This window comes from Rhodamnia argentea, chromosome 2 (assembly GCF_020921035.1).
Source record: "Rhodamnia argentea isolate NSW1041297 chromosome 2, ASM2092103v1, whole genome shotgun sequence".
NCBI lineage: Eukaryota > Viridiplantae > Streptophyta > Magnoliopsida > Myrtales > Myrtaceae > Rhodamnia > Rhodamnia argentea.
In genome coordinates this window covers 32,166,202-32,183,787 of record NC_063151.1, presented here as the reverse complement: position 1 = coordinate 32,183,787, position 17,586 = coordinate 32,166,202, and the positions used below count along the sequence as shown (strand labels likewise).

General features: G+C 40.8%; 3 protein-coding genes across 4 annotated transcripts; 2 read left to right on the top strand and 1 right to left on the bottom strand.

Moving 5' to 3' along the window:
• Nucleotides 1-1,777: 1,777 nt before the first annotated feature.
• LOC115736873 (glycolipid transfer protein 3-like) lies at nt 1,778-17,555 on the top strand. Of its 2 annotated transcripts, XM_030668739.2 has the most exons (7): nt 1,778-1,809; nt 15,233-15,524; nt 15,618-15,673; nt 16,124-16,254; nt 16,578-16,713; nt 16,954-17,097; nt 17,188-17,555. In XM_030668739.2, the coding sequence occupies exons 2-7, from the start codon at nt 15,272-15,274 to the stop codon at nt 17,221-17,223; spliced, it is 756 nt and encodes a 251-aa protein (XP_030524599.1). In that variant the 5' UTR covers nt 1,778-1,809; nt 15,233-15,271; the 3' UTR covers nt 17,224-17,555. The 2 variants fall into 2 exon arrangements, with proteins under 2 accessions (XP_030524599.1, XP_048130635.1); XM_048274678.1 differs by lacking the exon at nt 1,778-1,809 and having other exon boundaries at nt 15,185-15,524.
• LOC115736792 (LRR receptor-like serine/threonine-protein kinase RGI2) lies at nt 2,921-6,789 on the top strand. The gene is made up of 2 exons (XM_030668658.2): nt 2,921-5,927; nt 6,135-6,789. The coding sequence occupies exons 1-2, from the start codon at nt 3,026-3,028 to the stop codon at nt 6,569-6,571; spliced, it is 3,339 nt and encodes a 1,112-aa protein (XP_030524518.1). The 5' UTR covers nt 2,921-3,025; the 3' UTR covers nt 6,572-6,789.
• Nucleotides 8,411-12,345, bottom strand: LOC115736866. Its single transcript, XM_030668725.2, has 10 exons — nt 12,023-12,345; nt 11,844-11,909; nt 10,807-10,887; nt 10,657-10,710; nt 10,506-10,574; nt 9,259-9,321; nt 9,080-9,162; nt 8,919-8,984; nt 8,713-8,813; nt 8,411-8,611 (listed from the first exon to the last, which is right to left on the bottom strand). The coding sequence occupies exons 1-9, from the start codon at nt 12,263-12,265 to the stop codon at nt 8,771-8,773; spliced, it is 768 nt and encodes a 255-aa protein (XP_030524585.1). The 5' UTR covers nt 12,266-12,345; the 3' UTR covers nt 8,411-8,611; nt 8,713-8,770.
• Nucleotides 17,556-17,586: the final 31 nt, after the last annotated feature.

The following is a 17,586-nucleotide window of genomic DNA, read 5'->3' as shown; positions in this document are numbered from 1 at the left end:
TGTAGGACGGTCGGCTCCACGTCAACGATTTCCTATCAAGATTGGTCGGATGGACTCAATTGGTAAAATTAAAAGATTTATGATTGAATTAACAAAAATATAATAAATCTAAGACTTTTTAGACAATTTTCTTTGTTGGGTATTGTCTCCTCCTTTTCTTCCCTTCTGTCACCTTTTTCGATCCATGTTATCGAGGGATGATAGGTCAACATCGGAACAACAACGCAAAATGAAAGCTTAGCGAAAGGTAAAGCCGTATGGTTGAGGCAACTACCAAATGGTTGGGAAATCAATTGCCCTACGACGGATGTTCCCATGACCTACATTTGTGGACCATCGTTTTTCTCCTTACCAAAAAGAATTTCTCCCGAATTTGGATTCATTACATGCCATCCTTCTCTTCATTGTCCTCTCCATGGAGGCATACCGATAGGCTCGCTTCTATCTATTCGGTCGTAAACCTCACCTTATTTTATCATATCAATGCCAACCGTTCGTGTGTAAAAAAAAATGAGAAAAATTATTTTAAAAAATATCATAAATCTATTGCAATCGTGTTAATTTAGTTGTAAATATATATATATATATATATATATATATATTTTTACCAATTAAGTCATAAACATTTTCAAATTTTGCTCATTAAGACTATCCGGATAATTTTGGCTAGAAATTCATAACATGAACATGGCCGTTCTACGTGGTACTAGCAAGGGTCACGGCCTTCGCTGGCCGCTGGAAGTGCCTCACGTTGAAGACTCGTTCATAGAAACAAATAGGATGATTGTCGATTCTTCGCAAACCCAATATTCATAATCATATACGCGAGTATACGGAACAAGGTCGATGCAACATCTCCATCCTCTCGAACGCGGAAGTGACCAGGTCCAGTGGCCAAACAAGAGAAAGGAGATAAGGCCCCGAAAAGCTGAAAAAAGATTGATTGGTAACGAAGGAATTTTCGGGGGATTCAATTGGTTGATGGATCTGAAGATCCACGACAAAGACCACATGACAAACATGCGCTGTTGTTGTTGGATACGACATCGACCCATCGCCCGAGATGGCCCCAAATTTGTTTTGGCAGTGTGCTCTGTCTGTCCCTCGTTTGTTCCCATTGGTGCACCACTTTTCTCATAAAGTGTCTCTAGGATTTACTGCCTAGATTTACCCTACATATTTCATTACGTCACGTTCGATATCTCAATAAATCTTTTACAGCCTTATGTTTGCATCAAGTCACTCTTTCAGTAATTTCCGCCCTTGGGAAAAGAGTGATCGTCAGATTTTTGGTGCGCCGAAGATTTTCCCAATTCGATTTTAGTGCCGCGCACTTTATTGAATCAACCGGTACTATATTTTGATCATGATGAAAGGGTTTGAGTTCGATTCCACATTTGAACTCCTATTGAGCATCTAAATATTAGGATTGCGGGTATCATAAGAGATCGGCAGCATGATGTAAGAGACGCCTTTAATAAGCGTCACACTCTTTTTCTAATATGATGTGTGGTTGTCGATCACAATGAATTATTGATGCATAAAATCGTAAACTATATATATATATAAAAGCGCAAGGTGATCGAGACCGACCGTGATAAGGATTAGGAGAATGGAAACGAGAGGTCTTGAATTCCCAACCCCAACTAAAAATCTTATGAATGCTAAGATAGGGAGTAGATAAATGTACTTTCCTAATTGCTGTCCAGATCAATGATAGCAAACTAAGTACCACCCAATTATTCACTTTGCCCCCTCTCTCTCTCTCTCTCTCCCTATCTCTCTCTCTCTCTCTCTCTCTCTCTCTCTGTAGACTTTAGCTTTTTCTTGTCTTGTCAAACGATCTCACTTTGCATCTTACCCTTTTCCGCTAAGGGCAATCCACTTTGATACCCAGTGCTTAACTGGTCCTACGGCTGGGGATCTGCCTCCAGCACACTTTAATTATCTATAAATTGAAGGCCTAACTATTATGTCCTGTTTATTGGACCAAAAAAAAAAAAACTATTATGTCCTGTTTTCTTTTTGTTTTTTTTCTCTTCTTCTCTCTCTCTCTCTCTCTCTCTCTCTCTCTATAGCGAGATACTAAGGCATTGAGAATTACATTAAGGTAAATTCGTGAATAAACCGGGAGAGTCAGAGTAAAAAGATAAGATAAAAAATTTAAAAATCGCCGAGGAAAATTAGGAGAAAATGGGGGTTGGTGGGTCATTAAATGGGGAAAAAGGGAAATTCATGAAGGTTCATGCATGGAGATCCAACACTAGATGAGGGAGGGTTGGATGGAACAGAATTATATATTATTTCTTTTAGAAGTAAACAGGCTCTGTTTCATGATTGGAGCAACTTTATCTGTACACACAAGCTGATTTGGAGATCTCGCCACCATTTACATCAATCTATGTGCTCGTGGTGTCTATGTCGTCCTTTTTGAGCTGCTTTGTCCTTTTCATTCACTTAATCCTCATGCATCCTTTTCATCTCAGCCTCCGGGAAGATGGAAAACTCTTTTGTCATGAAGAAACATTGTTCTGATAGATGAAGTTTCTGATGGGTTTGCTAGTAAATTATGGAGATGAACCAGGAATTGTTTTAGCAAAATTTGATCAGCTCCTTCATACTAGAGAATATGCAAGCATAGAAGTGCAAAATGTAAAAGTAAGAAGCAATGTCTTAGATCAGTACCTGAAACTTGGTGCCACCATTCACTTGGCCAATGTTGTACTTGAAGAATATAAGCTTCGGCTAACATCAGCTGCTATATCACTCGATGCTGAATAAGGTCGCCATAGTTTCGCCTGTTACTTTCGTATTTAAAATATGTGGATCACTGCATTTAAACCACGAAATGATCTGCCCTTGTCAACAGAAGATGTCAATCAATCCGATCGAGCCGTGTTACTCGCAAAAGGTGGATGACTAATCACTAGTTACCACGATTTCAGATGGAACTTCCTTTTCGGTAAATATCGATGGAAATGAGGGGCATTTTGAGAATCCTCTGTCATCGAAAAAAGAAACTTTCATGTTCGGTGATCATAACTTCAGAAGCAACTGGTTTTTGCTAAAAACAGATGGAAATAGAACAGTAGCAGCAGAAGTAGCAAAAGTTTCATCCATGTCAACCAATGAAATCGCCATCTTTCTCTTGCTCATCAATCTCTCCCTCTTCCCATCCACCTCAGCCTTGAATCAGGAAGGTCTCTCCCTGCTCTCGTGGCTCTCAACCTTCAATTCATCGCCCTCCGCCGCTTTTTTCTCTTCATGGAACTTCAACCATCAGAATCCATGCAGATGGGACTACATCAAATGCTCCGACGACGGGTTCGTCTCAGAAATAACTATCACATCCGTCTATATTCCAACCCCCTTCCCCGCACAAGTTCTCAGCTTTAACCGCCTCACGTCCCTTGTCATCTCCGGCGCAAACCTCACCGGTGAATTCCCTCTTTCCATAGGGAACTTGACAGGACTAGTCACCTTGGACCTCAGTTTCAATCACCTCAGAGGAAAAATCCCGACCGAGGTCGGTAAATTGTCTGATCTTCAGCTGTTGTCATTGAATTCGAATTCCTTGAGTGGCGAGATTCCTAGAGAAATATGCAACTGTTCAAGGCTTCAGCAAATTGAACTCGTTGATAATCAGCTGTCTGGAAGAATTCCAGCAGAAATAGGCGAATTGCAGTATTTAGAAATTTTTCGGGCAGGTGGGAATGCAGGCATTAGTGGAGAGATCCCAATGCAGATATCAAGCTGCAAAGAGCTAGCACTCCTGGGCCTCGCGGATACAGGAATTTCAGGGCAGATTCCAGATAGTTTAGGCAAGCTGAAGAACCTGAAGACGCTTTCAGTCTACACGGCAAATCTCACCGGCAAGATTCCGCCCAGCATCGGCAACTGCTCGGCCTTGGAGAATCTGTTTCTCTATCAAAACCAGATTTCTGGCACCATTCCTGATGAATTGGGCCGGCTCAAGAACCTCAGGAGAGTGATGCTGTGGCAGAACAACTTACGCGGCAGGATTCCCGACACTCTCGGGAACTGTTCTCAGTTACTCGTCATCGATTTCTCAGTGAATTCTCTTAGCGGCGAGATTCCTCCATCGATGGCGAACTTAGTCACACTCGAGGAACTCCTACTATCCCAAAATAACATTTCGGGGGAAATATCGCCACTCATTGGCAGATTGTCGAACCTGAAGCAACTAGAATTGGATAACAACAGGTTTTCTGGCGAGATTCCAGCTACTGTTGGGCAACTGAAGAAGCTCACTCTCTTTTTTGCTTGGCAGAATAATCTCCATGGCAGAATACCAGGCGAGCTCGCCAACTGCGAGAAACTTCAAGCATTGGACCTTTCCCATAATCTCCTCACTGGGTCAATCCCGGAGTCTCTGTTCAGTCTCAACAACTTATTCCAATTGTTGCTAATCTCGAATGCCTTGGATGGTGAGATCCCGCCTAACATAGGAGACTGTGCTAGCTTGGCTCGCTTGCGTCTCGGATCAAATCGGCTCAGTGGTAAAATCCCCCTGGAGATTGGGCTCCTCTCCAATCTGACCTTTCTTGAACTCTCCGGGAATCATTTCAGTGGGTGGATCCCCCCAGAAATCGGCAACTGCACTCAGCTGGAAATGGTTGATTTGCATGGAAACAAGCTCGAAGGCATGATCCCAACAACTTTCGAGGCCCTCACAGGCCTCAATGTGCTAGATATTTCTGTGAATAACATACAAGGGACAATCCCTGAGAACTTGGGCAAGCTCAAATCTCTGAATAAGCTAATATTGAGCAGTAACAAGATCACAGGTCTCATTCCACGGTCATTGGGACAATGCATGGATCTTCAGCTATTCGATTTAAGCTGCAATAGGATAACGGGGTCAATTCCATCCGAGATTGGTCATTTGCAAGGATTGGATATTTTGCTGAACTTGAGTTGGAATTCTCTATCAGGACCAATCCCAGAAAGCTTTGCAAATCTATCCAAGCTTGCCAATTTGGATATCTCGCACAATGCGTTGACAGGAAGTCTAGGAGTGCTCGGCAATCTTAACAATCTGGTGTCTCTGGACGTCTCGTACAACAATTTTTCCGGCCTTCTTCCCGATACCAAGTTATTTCGAGATCTGCCTCCAACTGCTTATGCTGGCAACCCAGAGCTCTGCGTTTACAAAGATAACTGCCGCCTGCGCCGGAGCATTCATTCATCAAAATCCACAAGAAACCTCGTCATTTGCGTTCTTCTAAGCATCATAATGACGGTCGCAATCATCACTGTTGGGACAATTCTATTCATCAAAATTTATGGCGGCACGTTCAGGGGAAATGATGTCGAGAGCGATCTGCAATGGACTTTTACCCCCTTCCAGAAGCTCAACTTCTCCGTGAATGATATCCTCACACAACTGTCGGATTCTAACATCATAGGGAAGGGTTGTTCGGGAATGGTTTACCGAGTAGAAACTCCAGCGGACCAGGTCATCGCTGTAAAGAGGCTCTGGCCATTGAAAAATGAGGAGATTCCTGAAAGAGACTTGTTTTCCGCAGAAGTACGGGCCCTAGGATCAATAAGGCACAAGAACATACTGAGGCTCTTGGGTTGCTGTGACAACGGGAAGACTAGGTTGCTCTTGTTCGATTACATCAGCAACGGAAACTTAGGCGAGCTGCTTCACGAGAAGAGGCAGTTCTTGGACTGGGACGCGAGATACAAGATCATATTAGGAGCGGCGCACGGTTTGGCCTATCTTCACCATGATTGCATCCCTCCCATAGTTCATCGAGACATCAAGTCAAACAACATTCTGGTGGGACCGCAGTTCGAAGCATATCTCTCGGATTTCGGCCTGGCAAAGCTAGTTAGTTCTTCAGATTGTTCAATGACCGCCAACACCATTGCTGGCTCGTATGGGTACATGGCTCCTGGTAAGTTGGACCATGTCACACACGTTCTACACTAGTCTGTCTGACTTCGGTCGTGATTGTTTTCCACTAGTTAAGGTCATGGTTATAGCAATTAGCAACTTCAATGTAGAAATCCTTCCAAATGTTGCATATTTTAGAAATGCTGACTGTAGTCAAGAGACTGCACTTATGCCTTTGTAGCTTATAGTAGTGGGTGACATATTGCAGAATACGGTTACAGCTTGAAGATCACAGTGAAGAGTGATGTGTACAGCTTTGGCATAGTTCTCCTAGAAATTCTGACCGCGAAGCAACCAATTGACAAAGGGATACCCGAAAATATGCACATTGCTGCGTGGGTGAACAGAGAACTCCGAGAAAGGAAAAGCGAGTTCACGTCCATCCTCGACCCGCAACTGGTATTGAGTTCAGGTACACAAGTTCAGGAGATGGCACAGGTTCTTGGGGTATCGCTCCTGTGCGTGAACCCGCATCCGGAGGATCGGCCCACCATGAAAGATGTAGTGGCCATGCTCAAGGAGATCAAGCACGAAAATGAGGATCATGAGAAGCCGAGCAAAGCTTTCGGTAGCAACCCGAAAGGAGCTGTTCGCTGTTCCAGTTTCGCTAGATCATCTGAACCTCTCATCGGATCAACTTCCTAGGCATAGGAGGACCTCAAGTTTCAGATCTGAGGTTCTTGTTCCCTTAAAAAAAATGACCTATTCATTGTATAGATTGATGTGTATAACACAAACCAAAATTCATTTGGCTTCCTCTTAAGGTAAGCACACTGCACGTGCTCATCTGTAGCTTCTTGTACTTGAGTTATTTGACGTTGAGCAACTGAATTGACCATCTATGTTATACCAAGTGATCAAAGTAAACGGTTTCTGAGACAGGATATGTATGCTTTCCACCAAACTATATGATCATGACACCAGTTGAAGCGATGCTGGAACGATCATATGAAATGAGCTCTGGTTCCTGCAAAACGTCAGCTTCATCGATACAAGGTATCATGGACCGATTCTATTCAGGAATCTTCTCGCACATATAAAATTAGATTAAGAAAATAATACAGAGGGCAGAGTCGAAGAAAATGTGAAGAATGAAGTGCAATACTAGTAAGTAGACCTTTGAAATTCTAACCACACTACTGTTAAAGCCAAGAACTCTGAATTCCAAACTTTCTGTCTAAGAGCACTTGGTGTTAACTCTGTAGAAATAAAGATGAATCGGGATTCAAAATGCTTCCGTTTTCATCTACTAAATGCATAGTTTCAGAAACTAAGTTTCTCACCCGAAAATCTGCTTGTCAAAGCTTATCTACTGTCAGAAGTAGAAAATCCTTTCTATTCAGATGTCTAGTTAGTTAATTACATGCCATTTTTCTGGGAGCCCTACTGTGAAACTAACCATCCTATCAAGCTGAAAATTCTTTCCTTTTCCACCTTAGCACTCAAAGTATAAGCAGCTATCGCATCTCATGATTAAAAAAGTGAGATAATACAACTCATTATTATATTTGAAATTTATTACGCTCATTTTGCAAATTGCCAAACATCATAGAAAAAATTCAATCAGTCCCACAATTACAAGATGACAAGATGCTAGTTGCACGAAGAGAACCAAAAGCATGACAAAATGGAGACCCAAAAGGTACCCCATCCTTACAAGCTTACCACTGTCTATTTCAATAAAGTTGGAGAGATTTTATTGAAATAGTGAATGATTGGAAACAACCGTGAATGAGATATGTGACTAGAGACGAAGCATCATCGAACTTCCGGAAGCATGGAGGGCAAATTGCTTAAGCTTTCCATTCTTATCGCTAGTGTGATCGTTCTGCAAAAGAAATTGTGAGATTTGACCATGTTTGCCAACTTGCAGCATGAACTACTCACAATCAGATATTTCTTGTGGTCACAAAGCACATCCACCACAGTTTTAATATCAAAATATATAAATGACATGAAACCAGCACACTACAGAGTCACATCATGCTTCACAGCTTTCCAACAGAAGATTTTTGCCCATCATCATCGGTGTCTAAGTTCACCCAGTACATCCCTTGCAACGATGCTGCTCACTTCCTGATATTAAGCAGCTTCCTGATATTTCGCCCCAATGATAACATTAGATTACTCGAGCAATACCTGAAAACGCTCTGAACCAATGTATGGCCTTTCTAATGAAGCTTGACTCTTTCCGAGTATGTTTAGCTCTCTCAGAAGTCTCGCAGGAATGACTTCTTTCTGAGAGTACAGGTACACAAACTGACTAGCAGCTTCATAGAAGACATAAGCCAGCGTAAAGCTATCTTGGACAGCAATAGGAAACCTATCTAGGTCTCTTTTCCCAAGTGCAATGGCATTTGTCATGGGATGACAGTCTCTTTTCAGATAACTTCAAGGGAAGTGACTTACTTTAAAAGCTAAACTTTTCTATATTGATGCCCTCAATGCCCCTCACATAGCATCATTCCATTTTCCTAGGACAAAAACGTTGAAACAGGCAATTTATTGCTGAGAAACTAAGAACCGTACATTGTGACAATCCACTCTTAACAGTTTCTCCACTATCTGTACAGAGATAATATAAGGCAAGTAACAGGATACACGTGAGCCCAAATATACATGCCAACACAGTAAGACCTCGAACTTGAATTTTGGTTTTCAATTTCTCAATGAACCTTAAGGAACCTGCAATAAGTCAGAATATATAATCAAGACAAGATGGAATTGCAACAGATAAACATCTACTTTAGGAGTTCATGTCTATCATACGCTGTTAATATACTTACAGGTATAGTGACTTCACAGTCCACTACAATAACTTGAGTGGAAGTGAACGAGTGTGGATTACACTTTCACCTCTGGATGCCACTTTATACTGCATCCAACACTTTCGACAGAACAAATAGCAATAAGCAAGTCAAATCAAATGGTGAGTGGATTTAGGAATGTGTGTGTGCATGCTGATCAGGGGTATGTGATCTTGTGGTTTTACCTAGGTTTTTGTGCCAATGATAAAGGTTGTCCACTGAGAACGCAGTCTACGGCCAGGCTTAAATCCCTAGGCAGAGAAAGATAATACATATTAAACCGACAGAATAGAAAAGGAGTGGTGAGAAGTTTAGCTTATCAAGAAACCAGCAAACCGCAACACACCTTCCAGTAACAGGCACATTGTTACTTGGTCGAGAGTCATCAAACTGGCCATGGTATACTAGCTCAAATGGCCTCCGCCCATCCTGTTACATGACAATAAAAACTAAGTCACATAGCAGACTTTTGCTTAATTTTGCTCAAAATAATGCCCAACTAGAAGGACACACTGGACAGGTCACCTTTTTGAATAAATAGAAATCTGGTGTGCAAACAGCTCCAAAATCACGTGCCACGTCCTGGCTCTGCAATTTGATCAGTCAGATGTAAGTGCTTGCAAAATTTTAGTCATATGCAAAATCTGATTGTACAATATTTGAGGTCAAGATTATATGACCGTAAATTTGTGTTAAAGCACAGAAACAGAAGTTCAACAGCTAAAGTATCTCAAAGCACGAGGAACAAAAGTATCATAACAAACAAAGAAGCTGAATAAGCATTGATTATATTTAGCCACTTAAAAAGATCCCTCAAACTTTGAGTCCATCCTATCCAAGGACGCACACGAGGAACCAACATGTACACCTTGTGGATATCCATGTACCATAGAAGAAAAGCCTAAACAGACAAAGACAAGTTCGACTCATGTGAAACGATCCCCGAGCCCACCCAGGTAGTAATTTTGATAGAAAAATTGTCCAAAAAGTCCTAAACCTATTGAATTTTTGCCAATTCAGTCCTAAATATTTTAATTTTGCCAATTGAGTCCTAAATCTTATCACGTTTTGCCAATTAAGTCTATCCGGCCAATTTTTCCCAAAAGATACTAACGTGGACGCCGGCCATCTTACGTGGCACGGCTAGTGCTAACGTGGACAATTTTTTTATAGTATTATAATATTTTTTTAATTTAGAAAGAAAAATAAATAAATATTAGAATACTATTAAAAATTTCCACGTCGATGCTGGCCGTACCACGTAGGACAACCGGCATCCACGTCGTTGTTTTTTAGCCAAAATTAGCCGGATTGACTCAATTGACAAAACATGAAAAGATTTAGGACTGCAATTGACAAAATTAAAAACTCTAAGACCGAATTGGCAAAAGTGCAATAGATTAGGACTTTTTGGACAATTTTCCCAAATTTTTATAGAGTGCTTATCATATAAAGTCTCCACTGCAAAAAGATGCTGGTATCTAGAGTAACAGGACAGATTAGCATAGAAGAAACACATGATTACAAATACTTAAATTTTACATTAAATTTGACACGGCTCTGCGCATGCCTAACCATCTAAATAAACTACTTCGTTAATGTGCATGTATATATCAAAGTCTCATCAAATGAATCAAAGATCCACAACAACATCTAGGCTTCTATTAGTGGACAATTACGTATGATTTACTTAGACATATGGAGCAATAGGCATGGACAAATTTCCGAAAACAGGTAGAGTAAAAAAAAAGGTATAGTTCCACGTTGCGTACCTCATCATATAGATAAGGAAAGGGATAATTGAATGCTTTAGCTTCTTCTGCCATGAACTCCGGGCCATCCTGTGAAAACAAAATGCATCGTAGTCAAATCACAAAGAGCACTCATGCAGCTCTAAAATGACTATAACAATATGCAACAAACCTGTGGGTGAGTAGCTACAGAGTTCGAAGATATCGCAATGACTGCCAGTCCTTTCTGCAGCATGCAAAAATAGCGCACATATGGTCAACTCAATATATCCTCTCAGAACTGGAAACGAAGCATTCTTGTCAATTGGTAGTGTCTAGATACCTTCATGTGGAAATTTGTGAGCTTTACAATATCTTTCTTCAAGTGTTTAACAAACGGGCAGTGGTTGCATATAAACATAACCTGAACGACAGAGATATAAAGAAAATAAGCGCATTGTCAGCATTACCCATCCTTGGTAGAGAGGCAGCTAAAAATAACTGTCAAAGTCAGTTACTGAGTTAGTAAGCCATATCCTTGCATCTTGTTCATTATCAAGGGATGAGCTTCGCCATTTTGTCCAAGAAGCAGCATGGTCTTGGTTTTTTTTTTTTTGGGGGGGGACCAATTTTTAGTTTCACTTTTCAGAAGTGTGGAAACGCCTTTTCTACAGTGCCAGGTGCTTCAGAGCCAGACATGCATTAAGACAACCTAGAGTGTTGTTGTATACCAATATGAAAGCCCTGCAACTATGAATTCGATGAGCAGCCTCATCTTATTCATACAACAACAATCCACAATGAATTTGATGCTACGCTTTACAAATCAACACTTTGCATATGTACTAATCCATTTTTAACCACTTTTTCCCTCCCATAAAGCTCTTTCATTTTCAAAGCAGAGTAAACCAAGGCATAAGCTACAGAAGATTACCAAGAAAATGCAATTGTTGAACCTTCTTAATTATCACCTTACAAAGTTCCTAAAAAGATGAGACAACTTAGAACCAGTAAATCCCCATTATGCAGCCACATCTATTGACGATTAGAGTTATTGTGAGCAACCTTATTCACTCAATAATTTACTAAAGGGAAAAACAAATCACATAAGGAGGTTATGCTAGCTGCAAAATGTCTTTCAATGACAAATTTTTTCTAATAAAAAGGCGGCTTTGAGGGACTGTTTTTCTGCTTTGGCGGTCGCGCAACTAAAAGACTGAAGAACACAAGAAAAACACAACAAGAGCCCACTGCAAGAGGAACACAAGAAAAACACAACAACACGATGCCGCACCATAAAAATGACAAAAATCCATTCAAGCACGAGGACCCAAGAACGAAAGCCAAAACCTTGAGCTCATAAGGCAAATGAAAGAGTACCAGCAGAGCAGGGTAAGACTCGAAATCTTCAAGGCTCCACATTCTCCCAGTGAGCGGCTCGGGAAGCTGTTTTCACACCCCCAAGAAAATCAACAACAAGCGAACCCGATTGAATGTGCCAACTATGAGGAAAAGCGAGTAGGTGATGATAGTAGCAGCAGCAGCGCGATGAGGAGAACCTGGAATTGCGGAGCTCTGAAGCCGAGAGAGACTCTCTCGGACTCGGTTCTCGCGGCCCTGACAGCGAGCTTTCTTGGGGGCACGGCCACGGAGCTTCTGCTCTGGAACACACCCATCTTGGACGGAGCAGAAGGAGCGAGAGAGGAGAGAGACGCTGACGAAGTCGCGGTGGGCAATGATAATTCGCGAGGCAGACGAGGAAGGCGCGCGCTTGTTAAAGGGACGGTTGCTGCAGTGGCCATGGAAAATTCTGTCTTTTCTCCAACACGCAAGGAATCGATCGAACAGGGCAGAAAGACGATGAAACGAAATGTCCCTCTTCTTACAGTATGTTTTGGTAAGAAGAGAAGGATTTAGGAGTTAGAATTTAGGAATTTCTCGCCGAAAATAATTTTCGTACTTCGTAGGACGGAAGTGCAAAATTAGGGAAAGGCCAAAAAAACAAAAACATATGAAATTTTGTTTTTCTCCATTTCGGTTCAATTTGACACAAGACTCGATTTTGATTTTTGGCGTGACGGATTTGAAGCAAGTGAAACCGATTATTTAAGCTTCAGATCCATTTATAAAACTTAACAAAGAAGGTAACATAGTCAAGAATAACGTTAAAAAAAATCATTTATTGTTTTTTAAGGATTAATATCACAGAAAAAAAACGAAACCGGTACACTTATGATAAATTTATCTCCAAATTATTTTTTTCGACCACAATAAATTGCAAACCGGTCCACGTATAACAAATTTACCCTAAACTATTTTTTTAACCACTAAAAACTCCAAACCGGTACTCCCGTGATAAAATTTACCCCAAACTAAATTTTTTTGCCATAAAAAATCTCAAATTGGTACACATGTGATAAATTTACCCTTTGTTAGTTTCTGTTAAATCGGGTTAATATCACAAAAAATCTCAAACCGATACATCTATGACAAAGTAAAAATCCAAATCGATACACCTAGCTATTGGTACGTGTCATCAAATTCAATAATCCGATGATAAAATTTCAAAAGAAAACTAACGGAGTGTAAATCTATTGCAAGTGTACAAGTTTGGGGTAAATTTATCGTAGGTATACCGATATACGATTTTTGGTAGTAAAAAAATAGATTTAGGTAAATTTATCGCAAGTGTATCGGTCTGGGATTTTTTATAAAAAAAAATAATTTGGGATAAATTTATTATAAATATTAACTTTTTTTAACCCTATTCTTCTATTTTTTTTTTTTTTAGCATCGAGATTAGTGTTATGCACGGGAAAAAAGTAATTTCCTTTTTATAAAGTTCAAAGCAATAACTTGGAGAATATATTTAGGCTGATAAGTAATTTGAAAGTGATGTAACAGCGATTTAGGGGAGACATCGAAACAAACTTAACCCCAATCATCGATTTTTATTTAACTAACAACGCTCATTAAACAAAACTTTTTGCGCTCTATGTCTCTTCCCAAACTTTTAAAAGACACAACTTTTTTGTATATGTTTAGGCTAATAAAAACTCCAGAAGAAGAAGCAGAAGCTTGTTAGTGATTCCCCTAAAAGAAACTCTTCTCTCTCTTTCTCTTTTGGTTAACACGTGTTGCTAATGCTAAGTTCGTCTCAATGAAAGACATAAACATTGTTCGGTGTGCTTCATGTACAGACAGAGATCCCGCTGCGGCCACGAATTTATGTTCAAAAATCACCGGCTTCAATATTAATGGAACCGGGATCCGGACCGGCATCATGGGAACTGGATTGAACCGGCCAGTTTGATCTTAATCCGGGCAGTTCGCTGCACGATCGATTCTTTTTGCTCACCTTTACCAAAGATAATACTAGATGGGCTCGGAACGGATCGGGCTCGTGATCTAAAATTCAATGCATGACGATATCGAGAGCATATGCTCGTGTCAAATGATATGGAACCTCAACGGACCTAAGTTCGACCCAGCAAAGACATGTTCTTTTCGACAAGTCCTGATCATGTAGCCTGATGTGATCCATGATCAGGTCTTCACTTCAAAACGGGGGGCCAAAAAGATATGATCCTCTCTCGTATGGGGGACTCGATGGTCCTCTCCCCGCCAGGCTGCCACACGCCCACTAAGGCTTTCCGACATTATTCTTCTTTCTTCGTCCCTGAATTGACGTTGCTTTTCGTGAATGTCTGAAAAATACATGTCCACGTCCAAAAAAAGGAAGGCAGCAACAACAACAACAAAAAAAAACACCATGGAAAATAATTTGACCCTTTCTCGATAAGTTCAAGCCATTGGAGGCCTTTGCTCAAAAAAAGAGTATCAATCCTTGCCCACACCTTTTCTCTTTTCCTTTCTGAAAGAGTCTTTTTATCCTTCATCCTTCGTTCCGAATCGCAGTCCTCAGTAGGACCCTCGATCTCGAGATCGGGAGAGAGAGAGGGAGATCATTACGCTTTCAAATCTGCAACAGGCGCGATTGTCCACGCCCCCTTTTTTTTTTCCCCTCTCTTCTTTCTTCGCACCATGAATCCAACATTATCATAATCATTTGTTCCCTTCTCAATTATTACTCTTGAATGCAATCTGGACCCATCTGAATTTACTTTTATTTTTCACCCTCATCAACCCGGCCCATCTTCTTCTAGCCGCGACGGGTCGCGTCAGTACCGATCACCCCATTTCGGCGATTTTCAATCAAAATTGATTGAATTGACACAAATATAAAAATGTGCATGACTTTGTTGACAGAAAAAGAAATTTATAGCTCAATCGGTCCAATTACAATAGATTAAAGACTTTTTTTTAATAATTTTTTGGAACTCGGCAAATTGATTTCTCACTCCATCAAGTCTATATTATATGGTGGCAAACAAAAGGCCCATATTGAGATTACAACATCCAACAATTACCCAGATACTATTATGGTTGAGCTTCCTTCATATCATTCGATTTCGGAATCCAATACCCTAAACAGAGTTCTGCTCTGGGTTGATTCTTTCTTGCCAGGAACAAGCAATCACTTGATGAGGATAGGCACGAACTATATATAATAGCAGGCTCTCTCCTCTCGCAGAAACTAAACGTCAGAGAGTGGTGATTGCTCCAAGGTCAGATTTAACGTCGTTATCAATGATGGGATTAGAAAAACGGAAACTTGCCGGGACCCCAGATAATTATTTTGCTAATGCAAGCCTTCGATAACCCAGGCCGTCATTATGTGCATAAAAGTCTAAACACATCTTTCTCAGCTCTCTCGCTCTCGCTAGCCGAAGATACTCCGTCTCGAGATGCAAGTGAGAAAAGAACGAGAAGAAGAAGAAGAAGAAGAGGAAGCAGAGGTTGGTATCAAGAGAAGGAGAAAGATGGAGAGATGGTCAGAGATTAAGTCCGCCATTGAAGAGGTCTCTATGATGGTCAAGCTCAAACCAGTCGTGACCAGAGCTAGAAATGGCGATGGAGAAGGCGAGCCGCGTGATGATGCCTTCCATGTACCAACAGGGCCCTTTCTTTCTCTCTGCTCCTTAGTCCTTGAAGTTCTTGGTAAGCCGAATTTCTTATTTTCTTTTGCCTTGATAGGCTTTTGGCAAATCATCAGTCAACTCGGTCTTTTCCGGTTGCTCTGTGATTTTGCAGATAAGGTTGGCCCAACAATGGCGGTTCTGAGATTAGACATCCATCAAAATGTTCAGGTAAATGAACAGCGAACGCATAGAAAGTTTTGTTTTGTTTTTTTTTTTTTTTGTTTTTGTCTTCCTTCTTGTTTTTGGCTTTCTTGTTCGTTGTGCCTTGTAAATCTCTTCCTTATTGGACAAAGTACTGTCCAGAACGTGGAGGCCTCATGCTTTGACTTTTTGATTTTTCGCCATGGACAAAAGTACCCCCCCCGTGTGCATATTTCAAATGGTCTGTGGCTCCATGATGTGTCCTCTTTTGTCATTTTGTCCACTCAAACACAAGGGTGACATTGTCTATCTGAGAATATTTATCAGTTTTCTGATCTCAACGCTGGTTTGGTTCATGCCTTCATGGGGGTGAGGCCAGGAAACTTCTCCATCTCTCACTATTCTATGTTCACTTCCACAAACAAATGAAGATGAACGTAAGATTCACCTAATTCGGTTGTCCATTTCGGTTTGTAGCGAGTGGAACTGTTCAAAGAATCCGACCCATTGAAGTATTCGAATTTGGTTGAGATGATAAAGAAAGAGGCAGGTGAAGGCAATGCAAGAAAGAGTGACAGCTGCAGCAGAGCAATAGTTTGGCTTACTAGGTAAGTAAATCCGATCTTGCCCTACTCTTTGGTTACTCAGATCACTTAGGCCGTCAAGAGGACTGAACATAGCCCAAGTGATGTTCCAACTCGATCTGTATCAGTAGATATGCTCAACACTAACAGCATGTAGCAGTCCCAATATCGTAACTCGCATTTGATAGGATGATTTTGTTATAACTAAGAAGCAGTTACTCCCTATTGAAATTTGTTCATTTACACAATATCTATTGATTTGCAATGGTATTGCCATGGTAAGCACTGATCCCTTGATGTGTTGAAGATTCTCAACTTCCAAGTAACCCGGGGTTGTTTTCCACTAGATCCATGGACTTGATGGCGGCCTTATTACAAAGGTTAGCTAAGGATCCTGGACAGAAGATGGAACAAGCAGTGGAGGAGTCCTATAATGTCACCTTAAAACCGTGGCATGGATGGATTTCCTCGGCCGCCTTCAAAGTAATATCGATCCCCTGATCATCTGTTGTTTCACTTTTTTTATTATTCTTGGTTAATCAGTCATGGTTCCTGAGTTCGTGCAGCCTTTGAATCTTGATCGTGTTACATAGTACGTTTGGACAGGATTGATCAAGTCGGTCGTTGTTAAATAAATGTTTTAGCGATTTACGCTATGTGCTTAATGAAGTAATTTCTACCAAATCCTTATCAGATTATCAGTATTGATAAAAGTATCTACAGGTTGCCCTTCAACTGGTGCCCGAAACAAAAACATTCATCAACCTCCTCAAGACAAAAGATGAAAGCTACGAAAACTTCAAAGAGGATGCACAGACCTTAATTTCGTTAATCTCTCCTGTCCTGGAAGAGATCCACAGTATCCTGGTAATCTCATCTCATCATATTTCCAACTTGATTTTAACTCTTTTAAAAAAAATTACTTATTTTTTTTTAAATCTCTTTGACATATTGCAGAAACTTTATGGCTTGGATAGGTTAAAATCTATTTAAGGAGATCGGACGAAGGACCTCCAGACTTGTACAGTTGTTGCTAGTCATGAAGTTTTGGACTTTCTTTTTCGTGCTTTTCATTTTCCCCTCCTGGCATCGTCACCTGCTCTTGTAATTACATCCATGGGTCGGTAGCTTCTTGAGCAGAGTTCGCTTGGACTCTGAGAGAGCTGAACTTGTGAAAGGAACAAGAAACTTTGTGTACAGTCCTGTTACTTGCTCCAAAAGTTACAGATATACAGAGTGCATTTTCCGTCAATATTTCGACTGTCATGTCCAATTTAATCGACTCTGAATGATAATGTTATCTATCTACTGCACAAGTTTCGTGTATGCGTCGCATGACCACCTGTATCAAACCAG

Coding starts and splice junctions, on each gene's coding strand:
- LOC115736792 (XM_030668658.2), top strand. CDS start 3,026: ATGTTCGGTGATCATAACTTCAGAAGCAACTGGTTTTTGCTAAAAACA. Junction 5,928..6,134: donor GTATGGGTACATGGCTCCTG/GTAAGTTGGACC, acceptor GACATATTGCAG/AATACGGTTACAGCTTGAAG.
- LOC115736873 (XM_030668739.2), top strand. CDS start 15,272: ATGCAAGTGAGAAAAGAACGAGAAGAAGAAGAAGAAGAAGAGGAAGCA. Junction 15,674..16,123: donor ACATCCATCAAAATGTTCAG/GTAAATGAACAG, acceptor TTCGGTTTGTAG/CGAGTGGAACTGTTCAAAGA. Junction 16,714..16,953: donor TTTCCTCGGCCGCCTTCAAA/GTAATATCGATC, acceptor AAGTATCTACAG/GTTGCCCTTCAACTGGTGCC.
- LOC115736866 (XM_030668725.2), bottom strand. CDS start 12,265: ATGGCCACTGCAGCAACCGTCCCTTTAACAAGCGCGCGCCTTCCTCGT. Junction 11,910..12,022: donor TCAGAGCTCCGCAATTCCAG/GTTCTCCTCATC, acceptor GTGTGAAAACAG/CTTCCCGAGCCGCTCACTGG. Junction 10,575..10,656: donor CTGTAGCTACTCACCCACAG/GTTTGTTGCATA, acceptor TTGTTTTCACAG/GATGGCCCGGAGTTCATGGC.